Source organism: Bison bison, unplaced genomic scaffold (assembly GCF_000754665.1).
Source record: "Bison bison bison isolate TAMUID 2011002044 unplaced genomic scaffold, Bison_UMD1.0 scf7180017864375, whole genome shotgun sequence".
Taxonomy (NCBI): Eukaryota; Metazoa; Chordata; class Mammalia; order Artiodactyla; family Bovidae; genus Bison; species Bison bison.
The window spans coordinates 2410977-2428235 of record NW_011494947.1 but is presented as its reverse complement, the minus strand read 5'-3'; the positions used below and the strand labels follow the sequence as shown (position 1 = coordinate 2428235).

Here is a 17259-nt window from a genome sequence, read left to right as displayed (position 1 = left end):
ACATTTGGAAAACTAAGATCATGGCATCTGGTCCCATCACTTCATGGCAAATAGATGGGGAAACAGTGGAAACAGTGTCAGACTTTTATTTTTTTGGACTCCAAAATCACTGCAGATGGTGACTGCAGCCATGAAATTAAAAGACGCTTACTCCTTGGAAGGAAAGTTATGACCAACCTAGATAGCATATTCAAAAGCAGAGACATTACTTTGCCAACAAAGGTCCATCTAGTCAAAGCTATGGTTTTTCCAATGGTCATGTATGGATGTGAGAGTTGGACTGTGAAGAAAGCTGAGCGCCGAATAATTGGTGCTTTTGAACTGTGATGTTGGAGAAGACTCTCGGGAGTCCCTTGGACTGCAAGGAGATCCAACCAGTCCATCCTAAAGGAGATCAGTCCTGGGTGTTCATTGAAAGGACTGATGCTGAAGCTGAAACTCCAGTACTTTGGCCACCTCATGCGAAGAGTTGACTCATTGGAAAAGACACTGAGCTCCAAATTGCCAAGAGCTAGCCTGATTCATTAGAAAAGCCCCGATGCTGGGAAAGTCGAAGGCAGGAGGAGAAGAGGACAACAGAGGATGAGATGATTGGACAGCATCAGTAACTCAATGGACGTGAGTTTGAGCAAGCTCCGGGAGATGATGAAGGACAGGGAGGCCTGGCGTGCTGCAGTCCATGGGGTCACCAAGAGTGGGGCTAACACGGGGTGGGAGAGGCAGAGAACCGTGGACAGCCAGGCCCCAGGAGCCCTCTGTGGCGCCCCTGCAGGCCGGGAGCGGCTCTCCCCACCTGGTTCTCATGCCCTTGATGGGCAGGGCAGACACCCCCGCGTTTCCAGCTCAGCTCCCCGCCCTACCCCCTCCAGCCCCATCCCCAGGCCACTGCGCCCCAGATGGCTCCAATTAAAGGGCTTTGTTTTGTTTCCATTTTCCCAAAATAAGCCTCTCCTTCGGAGCTCCCTGTGCTCGGTCAGCGCCGGATGTGGGCCGGCCTGCTTCTCTGACTGCCCTGGTGTCATTCCTGTCGGGCTTTATGGCCCAGCTGGCTGGAGAGGACAGGGCCGGGTGCCGCTGGTGCTGGCTTGGCTGACTTCAGCGGTTCTCAGGGGGCACTGGCACCCGCTTCCTAGGCAACCCCTTCTCTCTGAGCCCTGAAAGGAGGGGTGTCTGGTTCGGCGACTTTGGGGCCGACAAGCCTGCGGTCGAGTAGAGACTCAGCTGTTTTCCACGTGACCTTGGGTGAGTCCCTGTCTTCTGCCCAAGCCTCGGGTTCCTCGTTAGCGAGACGCACACAGCGATGGACACGTTCGGGGGTCTCTGAAATACAGTGTACGTAGAGCACTTAACAAGGTGCCTGGTGGGACTTCCCTGGTGGTCCAGTGGTTAAGACCCCAACCTTCCGATGCAGGGGGCACTTGTTCAATCCCTGGTTGGGGAACTAAGATCCCACATGGCTTGTGGCCAAAAATACATAAATGCAAATTAAAGAAGACTTAAAAAAATAATACAAGGTGCCTGGCACATAGTAGGTACTCAGTAAATGGCGGCTGCTGTTAAACAGACTTATTCAGAGGTCGTGAAGAGCAGAAACTCTGTGACAGCCTCAACCATGTTGTCGGGCTTGCCTGTCTCTACTTGCTCGCTGGATTATACCCTCCTAGAAGGTGTTAATAAAAATCATGCTTCATCTGGCAAGCATTTATGGAGCACCTACTGTGTGTTGGGCTTCCTAGGTGGTGCCAGCGGTGAAGAATACTCCAGCCAGTGCAGAAGACCTAAGAGACCCAGGTTTGATCCCTGGAACGGGAAGATCCCCTGGAGAAGAAATGCCAATTCACTCCAGTATTCTTGCCAAGAGAATCCCATAGACAGAGGAGCCTGGCACGGGCTATAGTCCATGGGGTCACAAAGAGTCGGACATGACTGAGCATCTGAGCACATACTGTGTGCTGGGAAGATCCCCTGGAGGAGGAAATGGCAAGCCAACTCCAGTATTCTTGCCTGGAAAATTCCATGGACAGAAGAGCCTGGCAGACTGAAGTCCATGGGGTTGCAAAGAGTAGGATACAACTGAGTGACTGAGCGTGCACGCACTGTGTGCCAGACACGATGCTCAGCACTGAGGATTCACTGCCCCTGTCCCCAGGGTCACAGTCTAGTGGGAGGGACGTGCAGGTCTTTACAGAACAGGGTGAAGAGACTCGGGGAAGCTGGGGAGCACCAGTGAGACACCCAAACCCACAGCCTGTGGATGAATAGCCATCAGGAAGGTTGGAAGAAGGTGGTTCCACCCAGGACTCAGGCTGAGGCATGTGATCAGTCTGCTAAGCCAGTGGGATGAGCAGGGATGCATGGTAGCCAGCCAGGTGAGGAGCAGAGGGAACAGCATTCTAGGCAGAGGGAACAGCATGTTGGGTGGCTGGGAGGTGGGAGCCATGTGGTCCTGAGCAGTGTCGCCCCCCCCCCCCAGTTAACAGTTGGGGATGACACCAGTGTGTTCCCAGCTTTCTTGATGGGAGCACAACTGTCTCAATCACCTAAAGCCCTACCGGCCCCACAGCTTGCAAGGGTCTAGGTCAAAGCTGCAGTTTTCATTCTTGTTGCTGCTTAGAAGACCTCAGTTCCTTTCCCAGCCTTTGGGCTGCCTTTGGCAGGAACCTTTTCATCACAAAGCAGGGATTACCCTGCTTTCTTCGCCCTTCTAATTAATTCTTGTAACAGAAAGTCGCTGCCGTGCCTCTGTGATGTTCCTGTGTCTTCTCTCGCCTCCTGGCTTGGCAAGGAAAGGGAAAACCCGTGATGTTTCCTCGCGTGTTAAGTTCCTCGTTTGCATGAAATCTCGGTGGCTGCCTTTTTCCAATCATGCTTCTCGCTGCCAGCTACCTTTTAAGTGGCTCCAAGCTCCCCTCCTGTGAGGTGTCTGGCTGGATGTTTACAGAGGAGCCGGGGTCGGTGGACCCAGGACAACCTCCACGAACATCCTTTCATGAATGCACGTCTGGGGCGGGTCCCCACCTGGTTCCAAGGCCTGACGCCTGCTCAGAACAGAAGCCGCCACCCCAGACACTGGCTCTGTGTGGGACACATGCTTTCTTTTAAGGGACTCGGAGTGGCAGTGCCAAGCTGTGCTGTAACTTTGAAAAACATCTTAAAACAGAACATGGCAAGGCGGTTGCTTTTTAAAATTTTTTTTTAAAAATTTGTGTTTTCTCCAGTTTTTAAATTAGAACAAGCTTTGTGAGAAAAAAAAAAAAAAAAAAACGGGAAAATGCAGAACAATTGAAGAAGGAAGAAGAGTCCCCGAGTCCTCTGCCCTGAGGACAGTCATGCTTACGCGTTTGATGTCTTTCTTTTCTGCCTCTTCTTCGGGGATTTTTAAATATCATCTGATGATTCCGAATGTAGGATCGTTTGTCTCCTTTTTTCATTCAGCATTTTGACTTTCCCACGTAATATAAACTCATTGTCAACTGTTCCGGTGGATTCAACCAGCCTGTGAGTTTATGCTCTACAATTTATTGAACCCTGATGGTTCCAGTTTTTCCCCTGTTATAAAAGCAGTTCCTTGATGAACTAACTCCCCGATTTAGGTTCAGTGCCTTGTTTGACTTCCCAGAAGTGGGATTTTCTTTTCTTTTTTTTTTAACCAAAGACCGAGAACATTTTTATGGCTTTTCATCTGTGTCGCCACGCTGCATTCCCGAGGGACCAATATATATACTTTGGCCCCAATTTTTCTTTTATTGTGGTAAAATGCACATAACGTAAAATTTATTACCATAACCTTTTTTAAGTGCGGAGTTCACCGGTATTAAGTACTTTCACGTAGTTGTATAACCATCACCACCATCCACCCACCGAACTTTTTCATCTTCCTGAACTAAAACTTTGGGATTGGAATGAAAACTGACCTTTTCCAGTCCTGAGGCCACTGCTGAGTTTTCCAAATTTGCTGACGTACTCAGTGCAGCACTTTCACAACATCATCTTTTGGGATTTGAAATGGCTCAACTGGAATTCCATCACTTCCACTAGCTTTGTTCGTAGTGATGCTTCCTAAGGCTCACTTGACTTCACATTCCAGGATGTCTGGCTCTAGGTGAGTGATCACACCATTGTGATTATCTGGGTCGTGAAGATCTCTTTTGTACAGTTCTTCTGTGTATTCTTGCCACCTCTTCTTAATATTTTCTGCTTCTGTTAGGTCCATACCATTTCTGTCCTTTATTGAGCCCATCTTTGCATGAAATATTCCCTTGGTATCTCTAATTTTCTTGAAGGATCTCTAGTCTTTCCCATTCTATTGTTTTCCTCTATTTCTTTGCACTGATGGCTGAGGAAGGCTTTCTTATTTCTCCTTGCTATTCTTTGGAACTCTGCATTAAAGTGGGTATATCTTTCCTTTTCTCCTTTGCTTTTTGCTTCTCTTCTTTTCACAGCTATTTGTAAGTCCTCCTCAGACAGCCATTTTGCTTTTTTGCATTTCTTTTTCTTGGGGATGGTCTTGATTCCTGTCTCCTGTACAATGTCACAAACCTCTGTTCATAGTTCATCAGGCACTCTGTCTATCAGATCTAGTCCCTTAAATCTATTTCTCACTTCCACTGTATAATCATAAGAGATTTGATTTAGGTCATATCTGAATGGTCTAGTGGTTTTCCCCACTTTCTTCAATTTAAGTCTGAATTTGGCAATAAGGAGTTCATGATCTGAGCCACAGTCAGCTCCTGGTCTTGTTTTTGCTGACTGTATAGAGCTTCTCCATCTTTGGCTGCAAAGAATATAATCAATTTGATTTCGGTGTTGACCATCTGGTGATGTCCATGTGTCAAAATTCTCCAAACTAGGCTTCAGCAATATCTGAACCGTGAACTTCGGGATGTTCAAGCTGGTTTTAGAAAAGGCAGAGGAACCAGAGATCAAATTGCCAACATCCACTGGATCATCGAAAAAGCAAGAGAGTTCCAGAAAAACATCTATTTCTGCTCTATTGACTATGCCAAAGCCTTTAACTGTGTGGATCACAATAAACTGTGGAAAATTCTGAAAGAGATGGGAATACCAGACCACCTGACGGGCCTCTTGAGAAACCTGTATGCAGGTCAGGAAGCAACAGTTAGAACTGGACATGGAACAACAGACTGGTTCCAAATAGGAAAAGGAGTACGTCAAGGCTGTATATTGTCACCCTGCTTATTTAACGTATATGCAGAGTACATCATGAGAAACGCTGGGCTGGAGGAAGCACAAGCTGGAATCAAGATTGCTGGGATAAATATTAATAACCTCAGATATGCAGATGACAACACCCTTATGGCAGAAAGTGAAGAGGAACTAAAAAGCCTCTTGATGAAAGTGAAAGAGAAGAGTGAAAAAGTTGAGCTTAAAGCTCAACATTCAGAAAATGAAGATCATGGCATCTGGTCCCATCACTTCATGGGAAATAGATGTGGGAACAGTGGAAACAGTGGCTGACTTTATTTTTCTGGGCTCCAAAATCACTGCAGATGGTGACTACAGCCATGAAATTAAAAGATCCTTACCCCTTGGAAGGAAAGTTATGACCAACCTAGACAGCATATTAAAAAGCAGAGACATTACTTTGCCAACAAAGGTCCGTTTAGTCAGGCTATGGTTTTTCCAGTGGTCATGTATGGGTGTGAGAGTTGGACTGTGAAGAAAGCTGAGCACCAAAGAATGGATGCTTTTGAACTGTGGTGTTGGAGAAGACTCTTGAGAGTCCCTTGGACTGCAAGGAGATCCAACCAGTCCATCCTAAAGATCAGTCCTGGGTGTTCATTAGAAGGACTGATGTTGAAGATGAAACTCCAATACTTTGGCCACCTGATGCGAAAAGCTGACTCACTGGAAAAGGCCCCGATGCTGGGAGAGATTGAGGGCAGGAAGAGAAAGGGACAACAGAGGATGAGATGGTTGGATGACATCACCGACTCAATGAACATGGGTTTGGGTAGACTCTGCGAGTTAGTGATGGACAGGGAGGCCTGGCATGCTGTGGTCCATGGGGTCGCAAAGAGTCAGACACGACTGAGTGACTGAACTGAACTGGACTGAAACTGTCCCCATTAAACACTCTCGCCCCCTTCGCTCACCGTTCTACTTTCTGTCTCTATAAATTCAACTACTCTAGGGCTCCCTTCAGCAGTACATATACTGAATTCAGCTACTCTAGGGACCGCATATAAGTGGAATCACCCAGTATTTGTCCTTTGATGACTGGCTTAATTTGCTTCACATAATGTCCTTGGTGCTCATCCAGGCTGTAGCATGTGTTAGAATTTCCCTGCTTTTCAAGTCTGCATACTATTTCATTGTGGGATGAACTACATCTTGTTTCTTCATCATCTATCCATGCACACCTGTGTTGCTTCTACCTCTCGGCTGTCGTGAATAATGCTACTGTGAAGATGTGCGTCCAAATGTTTCCTCAAGACCCTACATGATTCTCTGGAGTATATCCTCAGTCGTGGAATTGCTGGATCATATGGTAATTTTATTTTTAATTTCTTGAGGAACCGCCAAGCTGTTTTTCATAGCAAGCGCATCATTTTACACTCCTACTAACAGTGCACAAGGCTTCCAACTTTTCTACATCCTCGCCAACGCTTGGTATTGTTATCTGCTTTAAAAATAATAATAATAATAATAGCCATCCTAGGCCCTTCTCTGGTGGTCCACTGATTGGGACTCCATGCTCCCAATACGGGGGGCCAGGGTTCAATCCATGGTCAGGGAACTGTATCCTGCATGCTGCAACTGAAGATCTCACGTACTGCAACTAAGAGCTGGGGCAACCAAATAAATTTTAAAAATAGAATAAAATAATAGCCATCCTAATGGATGTGAGGACCAATTTTTAAAATATATAAGACAAATTTATGGAAACATAATTTACCATACAATGCACCCAATTCAAGCACACAATTCAGTGCTTTTTAATATTATTCATAGAGTTGTATACTCGTCACCACACTCCATTTTTGAACATTGTCATCACCTCCAAAGAAACCCTATACCCATTAGCAATCATCTCCCCCCACGTATTCTCCCACCCTCGAAACCCTGAAAACAACTAATCTACTTTCCATTTTTCTGACCGTGCCAATTTGGGACATTTAATATAGGTGAAATCATACTGTATGTAGTCCGTGGAGTTAACTTCTTTTTATTTTTGACTATGCTGGGTCTTTTTTGCTGCTTGGGCTTTTTCTCTTGTTGCAGAGAGGGGGCTGCTCGCTAGTTGCGGCGTTCGGGCTTTTCACTGCCATGGCTTCTGTTCTTATGGCGCACAGGCTGGAGCGGGCTTCTAGCTGTGTGTATGGGCTTAGTTGCATGTGGGATCTTCCTGGACCAGGGATGGAACCTGTGTCTTCTGCACCGGCAGGTGGATTCTTTACCACTGAGCCAACCAGGGAAGCCCAGCTTGCTTTGTTTATCATATTGTTTTCAAGGCTCATCTCCACTGTAGCCTGTGTCGGCTCTTTACTCCTTTCTCTTGCCAAATAATATTCCTTTGTGTGACATACCACATTTTATTTTTTCATTTATCAGTCAACGAATGTCTGAGTTGTTTCCGGTGTTTGGATTTTATGAGTAATCCTGCTGTGAACATCCGTGTGGAGGTTTTTGTGAGGACGTATGTTTTCATTTTGCTTGGGCACACGCCTGGGAGTGAGATTGCAGAGCCACATGGTAACTTTATTTTAACCTTTTAAGAAACCCCCAGACTCTTTTCCAAAGCAGCTGCACCATTTTACACTTTTACCAGCTGTGTCCGAGGCTTCCAGTTTTTCCACATCCTTGCAAACACTCCTTTTTGTCTTTTTATTATATCCATCTTAGGGGAGTGAAGTGGTATCTTGTTGTAGTTTTGGTCTGGGTGGTTATGTTAAACATCTTCTCCTGTGCACATTGACCGTTTAAATATCTTCTTTGGAGAAATGTCCATTTTTTCAGTTGGGCTGTCTGTCCTTTTTTTTTTCTTTTGGTGGAGCCGCATGGCTTGCAGGATCCTAGTTCCCTGACCAGGAATAGAACCTGTGCCCCCTGCAGCGAAAGCACCAAGTCCTAATCACTGGACCCCCAGGAAAGTCCCCAATTATCTTTTTATTTTTGAGCTGTAAGAATTCTTTATACATTCTAGACAAGTCCCTTAACAGATACATGCTTTGCAAATATCTTCTCCTATCCGGTGGGTTGGCTTTCCCTTTTTTTCAGGTGTCTAGAAGCACAGGAGTTTTTGATGAAGTTCAGTTCGTCTGTTTTTCCTTTTGTCACGTGTGCCTTTGGTGTCCCATCTAAGAAGGCTTCACCTAACCCAGGTCACGAAGATTCACTCTTTTGTTTTCTTCTAAGAGTTTTATAGATTTAGCTCTCACCTTGGGCCAAGATGTTTTAAACAGAAGACTGAAGTGACTTGTCCTCAGTGGGTGAGGAAGACTGTGGACAGTGACGGGGGGTAGCAGCAGCAGGGCAGGCCTCCTGGGGTATCCGAGGCCGGGCAGAAAGGCCAGGGGGAGGAGGCGGATGCAGGAAGGGGACCTTGACAAGGTCTATGCTGCTCAGTCGTGTCTGACTCTGTGCGACTCTACGGACGGCAGCCCACCAGGCTCCTCTGTCCAGGGGGCTCTCCGGGCAAGTATACTGGAGTGGGTTGCCATGCCCTCCTTCAGGAGGTCTTCCCAACCCAGGGACTGAATCCATGTCTCTTAATTCTCCTGCATTGGCAGAGTCTTTGCCACTAGTGCCACCTGGGATGCAGGTTCAATCCCTGGGTCGGGAAGATCCCCTGGAGAGGGGAATGGCTACCCGCTCCAGTATTCTTGCCTGGAGAATCCCATGGACAGAGGAGCCTGGCAGGCTACCGTCCAGAGCATCGAAAAGAGTCAGGCACGACTGAAGCGACTTAGCACGCACGCACGACTGTTAAATTGGGAGATAAGGCCGTAGGTCCAAGAGATGGAGACTTCTCTTGAGAAATTTGGATTGAAGAGAAGTTAGATGGAAGCAGAGGGAAGAGTGGAGTCCCGGGGGAATTGCATTAGGATTGAGGGGGCTTGAAACAGGCATGTGTCCAGACTCCAGGGGTCTGAAATCACTGGGAGGGAAGGAGGTAAAAAGGCACAGGGGGGACGTCTGGCTTTGTTGGGGTGTAGTAAAAGAAATAACTTTCTAATGGCAGAGTGGACTTCAGGATGTGGCACTATCCCATTGCTGGAGCGATCTGAAGCAGAAAGAGGTGGCTGAGTCAGGGGTGTTACACTGCTGATTGCTGTGCGGGGAGGCAATTGGCCTAATTAAGGGATGGCAAATGCCTGGGAATCATGCCAGCATTGTCCTCTCCAGTGTCCCTGACAGGCATCACTAATGGATCATGGCGTGCCCTGCACAGTGCTCCAGACAGCCTCTAACGATCCATCCAAGATAGTTTCTGCAGCCCAGCCGTTCTGTTCTCCCCGGACCAGGATTCTGACTCTCCCTTCCCTTCTGTGAAATGGGCCCATGTCTCCCCACCGCAGGGAAAGCTTACGAGATCACCTACGTACGGCTGAAGTTCCACACGAGTCGACCTGAGAGCTTTGCCATCTACAAGCGCAGCCGGGCAGGGGGCCCCTGGGAGCCCTACCAGTACTACAGCGCCTCGTGCCAAAAGACCTACGGCCGGCCCGAGGGCCTGTTCCTGCGGCCGGGCGAGGACGAGCGTGTGGCCTTCTGCACCTCCGAGTTCAGCGACATCTCCCCGCTGAGCGGGGGCAACGTGGCCTTCTCCACCCTGGAGGGCCGGCCCAGTGCCTACAACTTTGAAGAGAGCCCTGTGTTGCAGGTTGGAGGGGAGTGGGGTTGTGGGGTTGAGGGGAGGGGCTGGCCCGGACACTCAGGTCCAGGGGACCAGAGGGAAGGCTGAAAGGGCAGGAGGACACGGGGGGTGCTTCGACATCCCCTGGTTTTTAGATTCTGAACAACAGAAGCTTTTGTTGTGCCTAAATCTTTTGTGAATGGCTGCTAATGAAAGAGATGGAAGAGGGTGCCCTGTGACAGCCACCAACTCAGTTAACCCCTTTCCCCTGGGGAAACAGAGGCTCAGAGCAGGGAAAGGGACTTTCCAGGGGCGCCTGTGGGTGGGTGGAAGGGTCCTGACTCCTAGCTGGAGCCCCTGCCAGAGCTCCCCACTCTGGGATGGATGGCCGTGCCTGCCGCGTGTGTCTCCAAGGGCTGTGACGAGGACGAAAGGAAAACGTGAAAAGCGCCTGAGTTTGGACTCATGGAGTCGTGGTTTCCGTGCTGTCAGGCGGAGCTATCCGACAGGACTTCTCGCAGTGACAGAAGAGAATGATCCCAAGCTGCACGGTGCGCTGGGAGTTGCCACGAACCACGTGTGTCTGTAAGAACACGTGAAATGTGACTAGCCCGACTGAGGGACTGAATTTTCCACTTTATTTTAATGAATTTTAATTACTAGCCCCATGGGGCTGGCTGCTGCCACCTTGGACAGTCAACAAGAAGGTTGCCAGCAGAGTGAGTGGCCTTTAAGAGATGCTTATTCACCCTTTGAAGATGAGATCGTAGAAGCTCATTGATCTTATCTCCATGACTGTGGCAGTGGGTGTGCACCAGGTCCCCCTGTCTCGCCCGTCTGAGTCCATTCAGGTTTCTGACCCCGCCGGTGTCGGCACCGCCTGGGACAGTGAATCCACCTGGATCTGTGCCATCTTGGCAGCGGGGGCCCCTGTCTTCTTGCCCCATATGTGCCGGATATTATCCCTGATGGAGAAACAGCCTTTGCAGAAATGAGCCCGTTGCGGCCCCCCAGGCAGAAACCAAGGTCAGAGAAAGAAACCAAGGCCAGAGACAAAGAAAGGCAAGGCCACCCTCCCCTTCTGTCCCCTCTGGGTGCCTCCAGGGTGGTGCTTCCTCTAAGGACGGGGAGCATTTGGGGTGGGGGTACCCAAGGATGTAATCAATTGTGGTGTTGGAAAAGATTCTTGAGAATCCCTTGGGCTGCAAGGAGATCCAACCAGTCCATCCTAAAGGAAATCAGTCCTGAATATTCATTGGAAGGACTGATGCTGAAGCTGAAGCTCCAATACTTTGGCCACCTGATGCGAAGAGCCAACTCATTGGGGAAGACCCTGATGCCGGGAAAGATTGAGGGCAAGAGAAGAAGAGGGTAATAGAGGAGGAGATGGTTCGATGGTATCACCAACTCAATGAACATGAGTTAGGGCAAATTCCTGGAGATAGTGAAGGACAGGAAACTCTGGTGTCCTGCAGTCCAGGGGCCACAAAGGGTCAGATACAACTGAGCGACAGAACAGCAACGAAGGGTGTGTTTGTGTGACTGCTGCGTCTTGGATCCCTCCGTCCCCCGGGGAGGGGGCCACAGGCCTGGGGTGGAAGGCTGGCCCTCTGCAGGGTGCTGCCTGGGGCAGAATCACTGCTGCCTGGAGCCGAAGCCCCCGCCTCCTGCTACTTACCATTGCATTCTGGCCCCCGGCTCTGTCCAAAATCAACGCGAGAGCCCACTTGCGGTTTTAACTGGGCCATTGCAGAAGTTGCAGAAGCCCATTGCGTGTGTACATGGGGTCCCCAGTTTGCCCAGAAGTGACCTTCAGGGAGTGACCCGAACAATTTGGGCTAAGGGAATAAATTCCCCTTCCCTCTCCCAGCTCCCTTCCTGGTGTCTCAGGGAGAGTCTGATGCTGTTCCCATGGTCCTTGTCTTCACAGACTGATGAGCAGGTCATAGGCTTCAGAACAGATGCAGGAACCCAGAGGAGGGCCACTGCAGGCCAAGACCTTGGCGGGTCATTGCCCTCTGGATTCCACTGATATGATGAGGGCGTTGCCGTTACATGCAGGAAGGCAGGCTACCTAGTGGCTAAAGCTGGGACCCTGGGGGTCAAACACGAATCCCAGCTCCTTGCGCACCAGCCCTGCAACTTGGAAGCACAGTACTTACCTTCTCTGAGCCTCAGTCTTTCCAGTTATGTTGTTCAGTCGCTAAGTCGTGTCTGACTCTTTGCGACCCCATGGACTGCAGCACACCAGGCTTCCCTGTCCTTCACTATCTCACTGTTTGAGAGTTTGCTCAAACTCATGTCCATTGAGTTGGTGATGCCATCCAACCATCTAATCCTCTGCTGCTCACTTCTCCTCCTGCCGTCAATCTTTCCCAGCATCGGGGTCTTTTCCCATGAGTCAGTGTTTTGCATCAGGTGCTTCAGCCTACTCATCTGTGAAAAATGGCTCAGAATAAACCCTCCCCATGGGGTTATTGTGAGGACCTAAGGAGAAGGCGATGGCAACCCACTCCAGTACTCCTGCCTGGAAAATCCCATGGACGGAGGAGCCTGGTGGGCTACCGTCTGTGGGGTCGCTGAGAGTCAGACACGACTGAGCGACTTCACTTTCACTTTTCACTTTCATGCATTGGAGAAGGAAATGGCAACCCACTCCAGTGTTCTTGCTTGGAGAATCCCAGGGACGGGGGAGCCTGGTGGGCTGCCGTCTATGGGGTTGCACAGAGTCGGATACGACTAAAGCGACTTAGCAGCAGCAGCAGAAAGTCATAACCACACAGTAAGTGTCAGTTATTGCACCTTCCAGCTTAGACAGCAGTGATTTGAGTTCTCTACGGGCACTGTCTCCAGACAAAGAAAACTCTTAGAGCATCAGCTGTGCTCTGCTGTGTTCCCATCCAGGACTTGTCCCTTGCTTCTCAGCTGCTTCAGGGACCGGCGAGCAGCATCAGCAACACCTGGGCACGTGTGGAAATATAGAGTCTCGGCCCCACCTCTGATCAGAAGCTGCTTTTTAACCAGATCTCTGAATGCACACTGACATTTGGGAAGTGATTCAGAGAATGACACCCCCGGGGGAGCTGACAAACTCCTCTGAGCACTGAGGTCCCCTCTGAAGTTTTCTGGTGCCAGAACATCTCCTCTGCTGAAGCATCCTCAGGCAGAGGTCCTGGGCCCCAGGTCACGGGCTTGAGAGTTGCTGAGCCCGAGGGGGACCGGGGAGGCCTGCTGGCCTGAGTCATGCTGGGGTGAGAAGTCAAGACTCTGCCAGGAGTTCATTTCCTGTCCTGATGGGCCTGATTGCTAAACCAGGGGCTCCTGGGCTGAATTAAAAAGGTGATTAACATTCAGCTGGAGCCACCTCTGATTGTGACAGTGGGCCGATGAAAATGTCAGCCTTCACGTGGGCTCTCCCCCACCACGTCCCCGCCAGCTCTTCCAGGGGAAAGCCTCTCCTCCTGCCATCAGCAAGCATTTACCACGTTGTCTGCTCCGGGCCAGGCAGAGCCTGGGGCTGGGGATGCCGCAAGGACCCCGAGTCCCTGTTCTCGTGGGGCTGTGTTCTGGTGAGACACGTCACCTGGGGCAAGGACCTTGTCTGTGGGAGGCTGCTCCTTAGCCCATGAGAAGCCTGTAAGCTTCTGTAAACCCTGTAAACCCAGGGCCCTGGGATGCGCCCTCCCTTGGCTGACCTCTAGAGTGGCAGTGCAATTCTACTGGGAGGAGTCAGGGGACGCGCGTGAAACGGTTTTAAAAGGGCTGCTCCAGCCCTTTGCCCAGCACCTCGACCACGTGGCGGACTCCACGCCCCGCCCCTGACATTGGCTCTTCCTCCTCCATCACCCTCCTGGGACCGACATCATCCCTTGTCCCACTTCACAGATAGGGAGGACGTGGAGGTTCCGAGCTGCTTCCCCGAAGTTGCAGAGTCAGGACGGGGCTGGGCCCCCAGGTTGACATGACCCCAAAGCACAGGCTTCTTATTCCTGCAGTGCTTTCGGGGTTTGTCTGGGCTGGGCCTGTCCCTGCGTGTCAGGAGACCCCCCACCACCACCACCCCCGGGCCGCAGGCTGGACCTCCCCGCAGAGCAGGGTGGGAGCACACCTTGGAAGCAAACGCTGGTGATGGCGCCCCTTCCCCCCTGTCCTGCCCCCCAGGAGTGGGTCACCAGCACAGAGCTCCTCGTCTCCCTGGACCGGCTCAACACGTTTGGGGATGACATCTTCAAGGACCCCAAGGTGCTACAGTCCTACTACTACGCCGTGTCGGATTTCTCGGTGGGCGGCAGGTAGGTGGGGGGCAGGGCGGCGGTGGGGACGAGGGTGGCTGCCGTGGAGGGTGAAACAAGTGAAAGGGGAAGGGTCAGTCGCTCGCTCACGGCCCGCTCTTTGTGACCCCATGGACTGTAGCCCGCCAGGCCCCTCTGTCCATGGACTTCTGCAGGCAAGAATACTGGAGTGGGGAACCATTCCCTTCTCCAGGGGATCTTCCCCATCCAGGGATCCAACCCGGATCTCCTGCATTGGCAGGCGGGTTCTTTACCGTCTGAGCCACTGTGGACGCTAAAGAAGCCGTTTCTGGTGCTCTGAGTGATGGGGGGTTTGGGGAGAAGCCAGAGCCTGGTCCCCTGGGTCCAGCATTCAAGACCTTCACGACCTGGCTGCATCCCGCCTCCCGCACCGCTCCCGCTGCTTTTCCCGCAAGAGCCGTGTTTCTGCACCACCCGTGGGACACGCCAGCCCTTTGCACCTGCAGGTCCTTCTGCCTGGCTGCCCCTCCCCCTTCCTTTCCTTCCTTTTTTGGGCATCAGACAGGTGCACTCATTCGTTCATGCCACATTGCCGTGTGCAGCCGTGTTCCACGCTCCCGTCTAATTCACCCACCCACCGTTCCATGGGACACGTGCTCCAAGTAAGGCTGGTTTACAGTGGCCTCGAGCAGGCCCGGGACCCCAGACTTTCAGCTTCACTTCTTTAAGCAGCACTCACGAGCTTATAACCAATGGAGCTGATCAACCCTGTTCTTCCTAAATCTTGTAAACTTGGGTACAGTAGGGTTTCCTGGGGACATGCGTATTGTTGAAAAAGATTTTGAGGCATCTCTGCACAGGAGGAATGGTTCAGGCTGCTCCAAAGCCCCTCGGCCCATGACTTGGAAAGGTCGCTGTGGGAGGAGCCGCTGTACGTCTATGCTTCTCACGGGGGTCGTCAGGCCCTGCTGTCGGCACGCCTGGTCCTGGCTCACATACTCCTCGAGCTTCAGTCACTGTGTGTTGTCGTTTGTCTGCTTAAGCATCTCGTCTCTCCAAGAAGCAAGGGTCATCGACATCTCAGGCCTGCCTGACATGTAGGCGCCCGGTACTGGGCCCTCCAGGCACATGTGACATCTTTAATGTAAATGCTTATCAGGCTCCTTGGAATGGAGAAAAGAGAAAGATGTGTTCTGGCCCCAGGCAGACAGTCACCAGATTAGACCCCAGTAACCACAAACTGATTAGAACCCAGTAACCATGAACTGTGGTGTTGGAGAAGACTCTTGAGAGTCCCTTGGACTGCAAGGAGATCTAACCAGTCCATCCTAAAGGAGATCAGTCCTGAATATTCATTGGAAGGACTGATGCTGAAACTCCAATTCTTTGGCCACCTGATCTGAAGAGCTAACTCATTTGAAAAGACCATGATGCTGGGAAAGATTGAAGGCGGGAGGAGAAGGGGACGACAGAGGATGAGATGGTTGGATGGCATCACTGACTCAATGGACATGACTTTGAGTAAACTCCAGGAGTTGGTGATAGACAGGGAGGCCTGGCGTGCTGCAGTCCACGGGGTCGCAAAGAGTCAGACACGACTGAACTGTACTGAACCACGCCCCAGAGTAACAGGGACGGGAGACCAGGCCAAGGTGTGCCATTGGTCAGGGGGACCACCCTGCAGATGGGGACCCCGCAGGAGGTCAGGGAGCCCTGACGAGGCTGGAGGAGGTGAGGGGCAGGCATCCCAATGAAAGAACTAATGTGCGAGACCCAGGCTTGAGGAACGAGGTGACAACCCTGTGGCTGGAACGGGGACGCAGAGACGGCCAGAAGCGGTCAGTGGGAAGCTGCTGAAGGATTTGGCCAGGTAGCAAGAGGATCGGATTTCTAAAACACCCCAGTCTCTGACAGCATAAGCGAGGAGACAAGAGGAGAGAGAAGAAGTTGGTTGTGGAACTTCCCAGATGGTAAGACTCTGCACTCCCAATGCAGGGGGCTCAGGTTCGATCCCTGGTGGGGGAACTGGATCCCACATGCCTCAACTAAGAGTTCGTATGCCGCAGCAAAAATCCCACATGCTGCAACCAACACCAGGCGTAGCCAAATAAATAAATATAAATATTTTAAACAAGCTGGTTGGGCATAGAGGATGGGAGAGGTGTGGGTCTGAAAGCTAGTTAGGATGGGAAGTCAGCTCGATATGGGAGTGGTGGCCCAGGGGGGTAGGGAGCAGGGGCTTCCAGAAATCAAGGGTGCTTGGAGGGGTGCAGAGAGATGGGGGTGTCTGCGAAGGGAGCACGGGTCCACTTCCCGCACTCAGGGCATCTGCACCCCTCAGAGGCGGAGGCTCGGGAGTGAAGGGGAAATGCGGGAGTGTCTGTGAGGACCCCTCTGCCCCTTCTCCCCCGACTCCCACACTTGACTCAAGTCAAACCACCCCGGGGCAGGGCCCCGCCGAGGACAGTGGATGGTGGTGAGCTACAGCACCTGCTGTTAGGGGGCTTCAGGACAGAGAACATCTGGGTCCCAGCTGCCAGAGCCAGACCACCCTCAGGCCAGCAGCTGGCTAGGGACAGTGGCCCAGCAGCCTGTGTCCCTCAGTGGCCCACAGGAACTTCAGTCCTTCCCTTGAGATCGGAGGGCTTCATGGAGGAGGCAGTGTTTGCAGCATCCCATTGGGGCCGAGAGCAGTCCCTTGTCCTGAGATGGGTGACCGCTGTCTCCTGAGGCTACCTGGTGCCTGCCTCACCTGCCAGAAGTGCTGGGCATTACCTGCCTACCCTGAGCTCCCAGAGAGGAGCCAATGCCCCACTGGCAGTGGTTGGAGACTCTTCAGCGCCCACTTAGGATGGAGCATGAAACGCACCTTATGGGGAGACAACAAGTGGCCACAGAGGAGTGTCCAGGAGCTCGGGGTCAGCGTGGAGTAGGAGAGAATTGGGTTCAGATTCTAGCTCTGCCACATAGCATCCGTCACGTCATGACCTGAGCCTCAGTTTCCTGTCCTGTGAAATGGGGATAGTTATAGTCCCTTCCACAGTGGTGGTGAGACTCCAGACAGACAACGTGAGCTGATTGCTCAATTAGGGGCTGAGACAGAGAAGTCTGGGAGCCGGGAGCCATGGCCATCGTCTGAGCGGCCCAGTCTGGCCACTGGGGTTGGGGTGACGGTCCCACAGGGTC

At 51.4% G+C, this 17259-nt stretch overlaps 1 protein-coding gene across 1 annotated transcript in view; it reads left to right on the top strand.

Annotated features, from left to right (window-relative positions):
- The window catches only part of LAMC3 (laminin, gamma 3), a 63437-nt gene that overhangs the window by 3014 nt on the left and 43164 nt on the right, over positions 1–17259 (top strand). Inside the window, 3 exon segments of the mRNA XM_010856944.1 lie at positions 6432–6511; positions 9543–9847; positions 13982–14112. Of these exon segments, the coding sequence (XP_010855246.1) occupies positions 6432–6511; positions 9543–9847; positions 13982–14112 (516 nt within the window).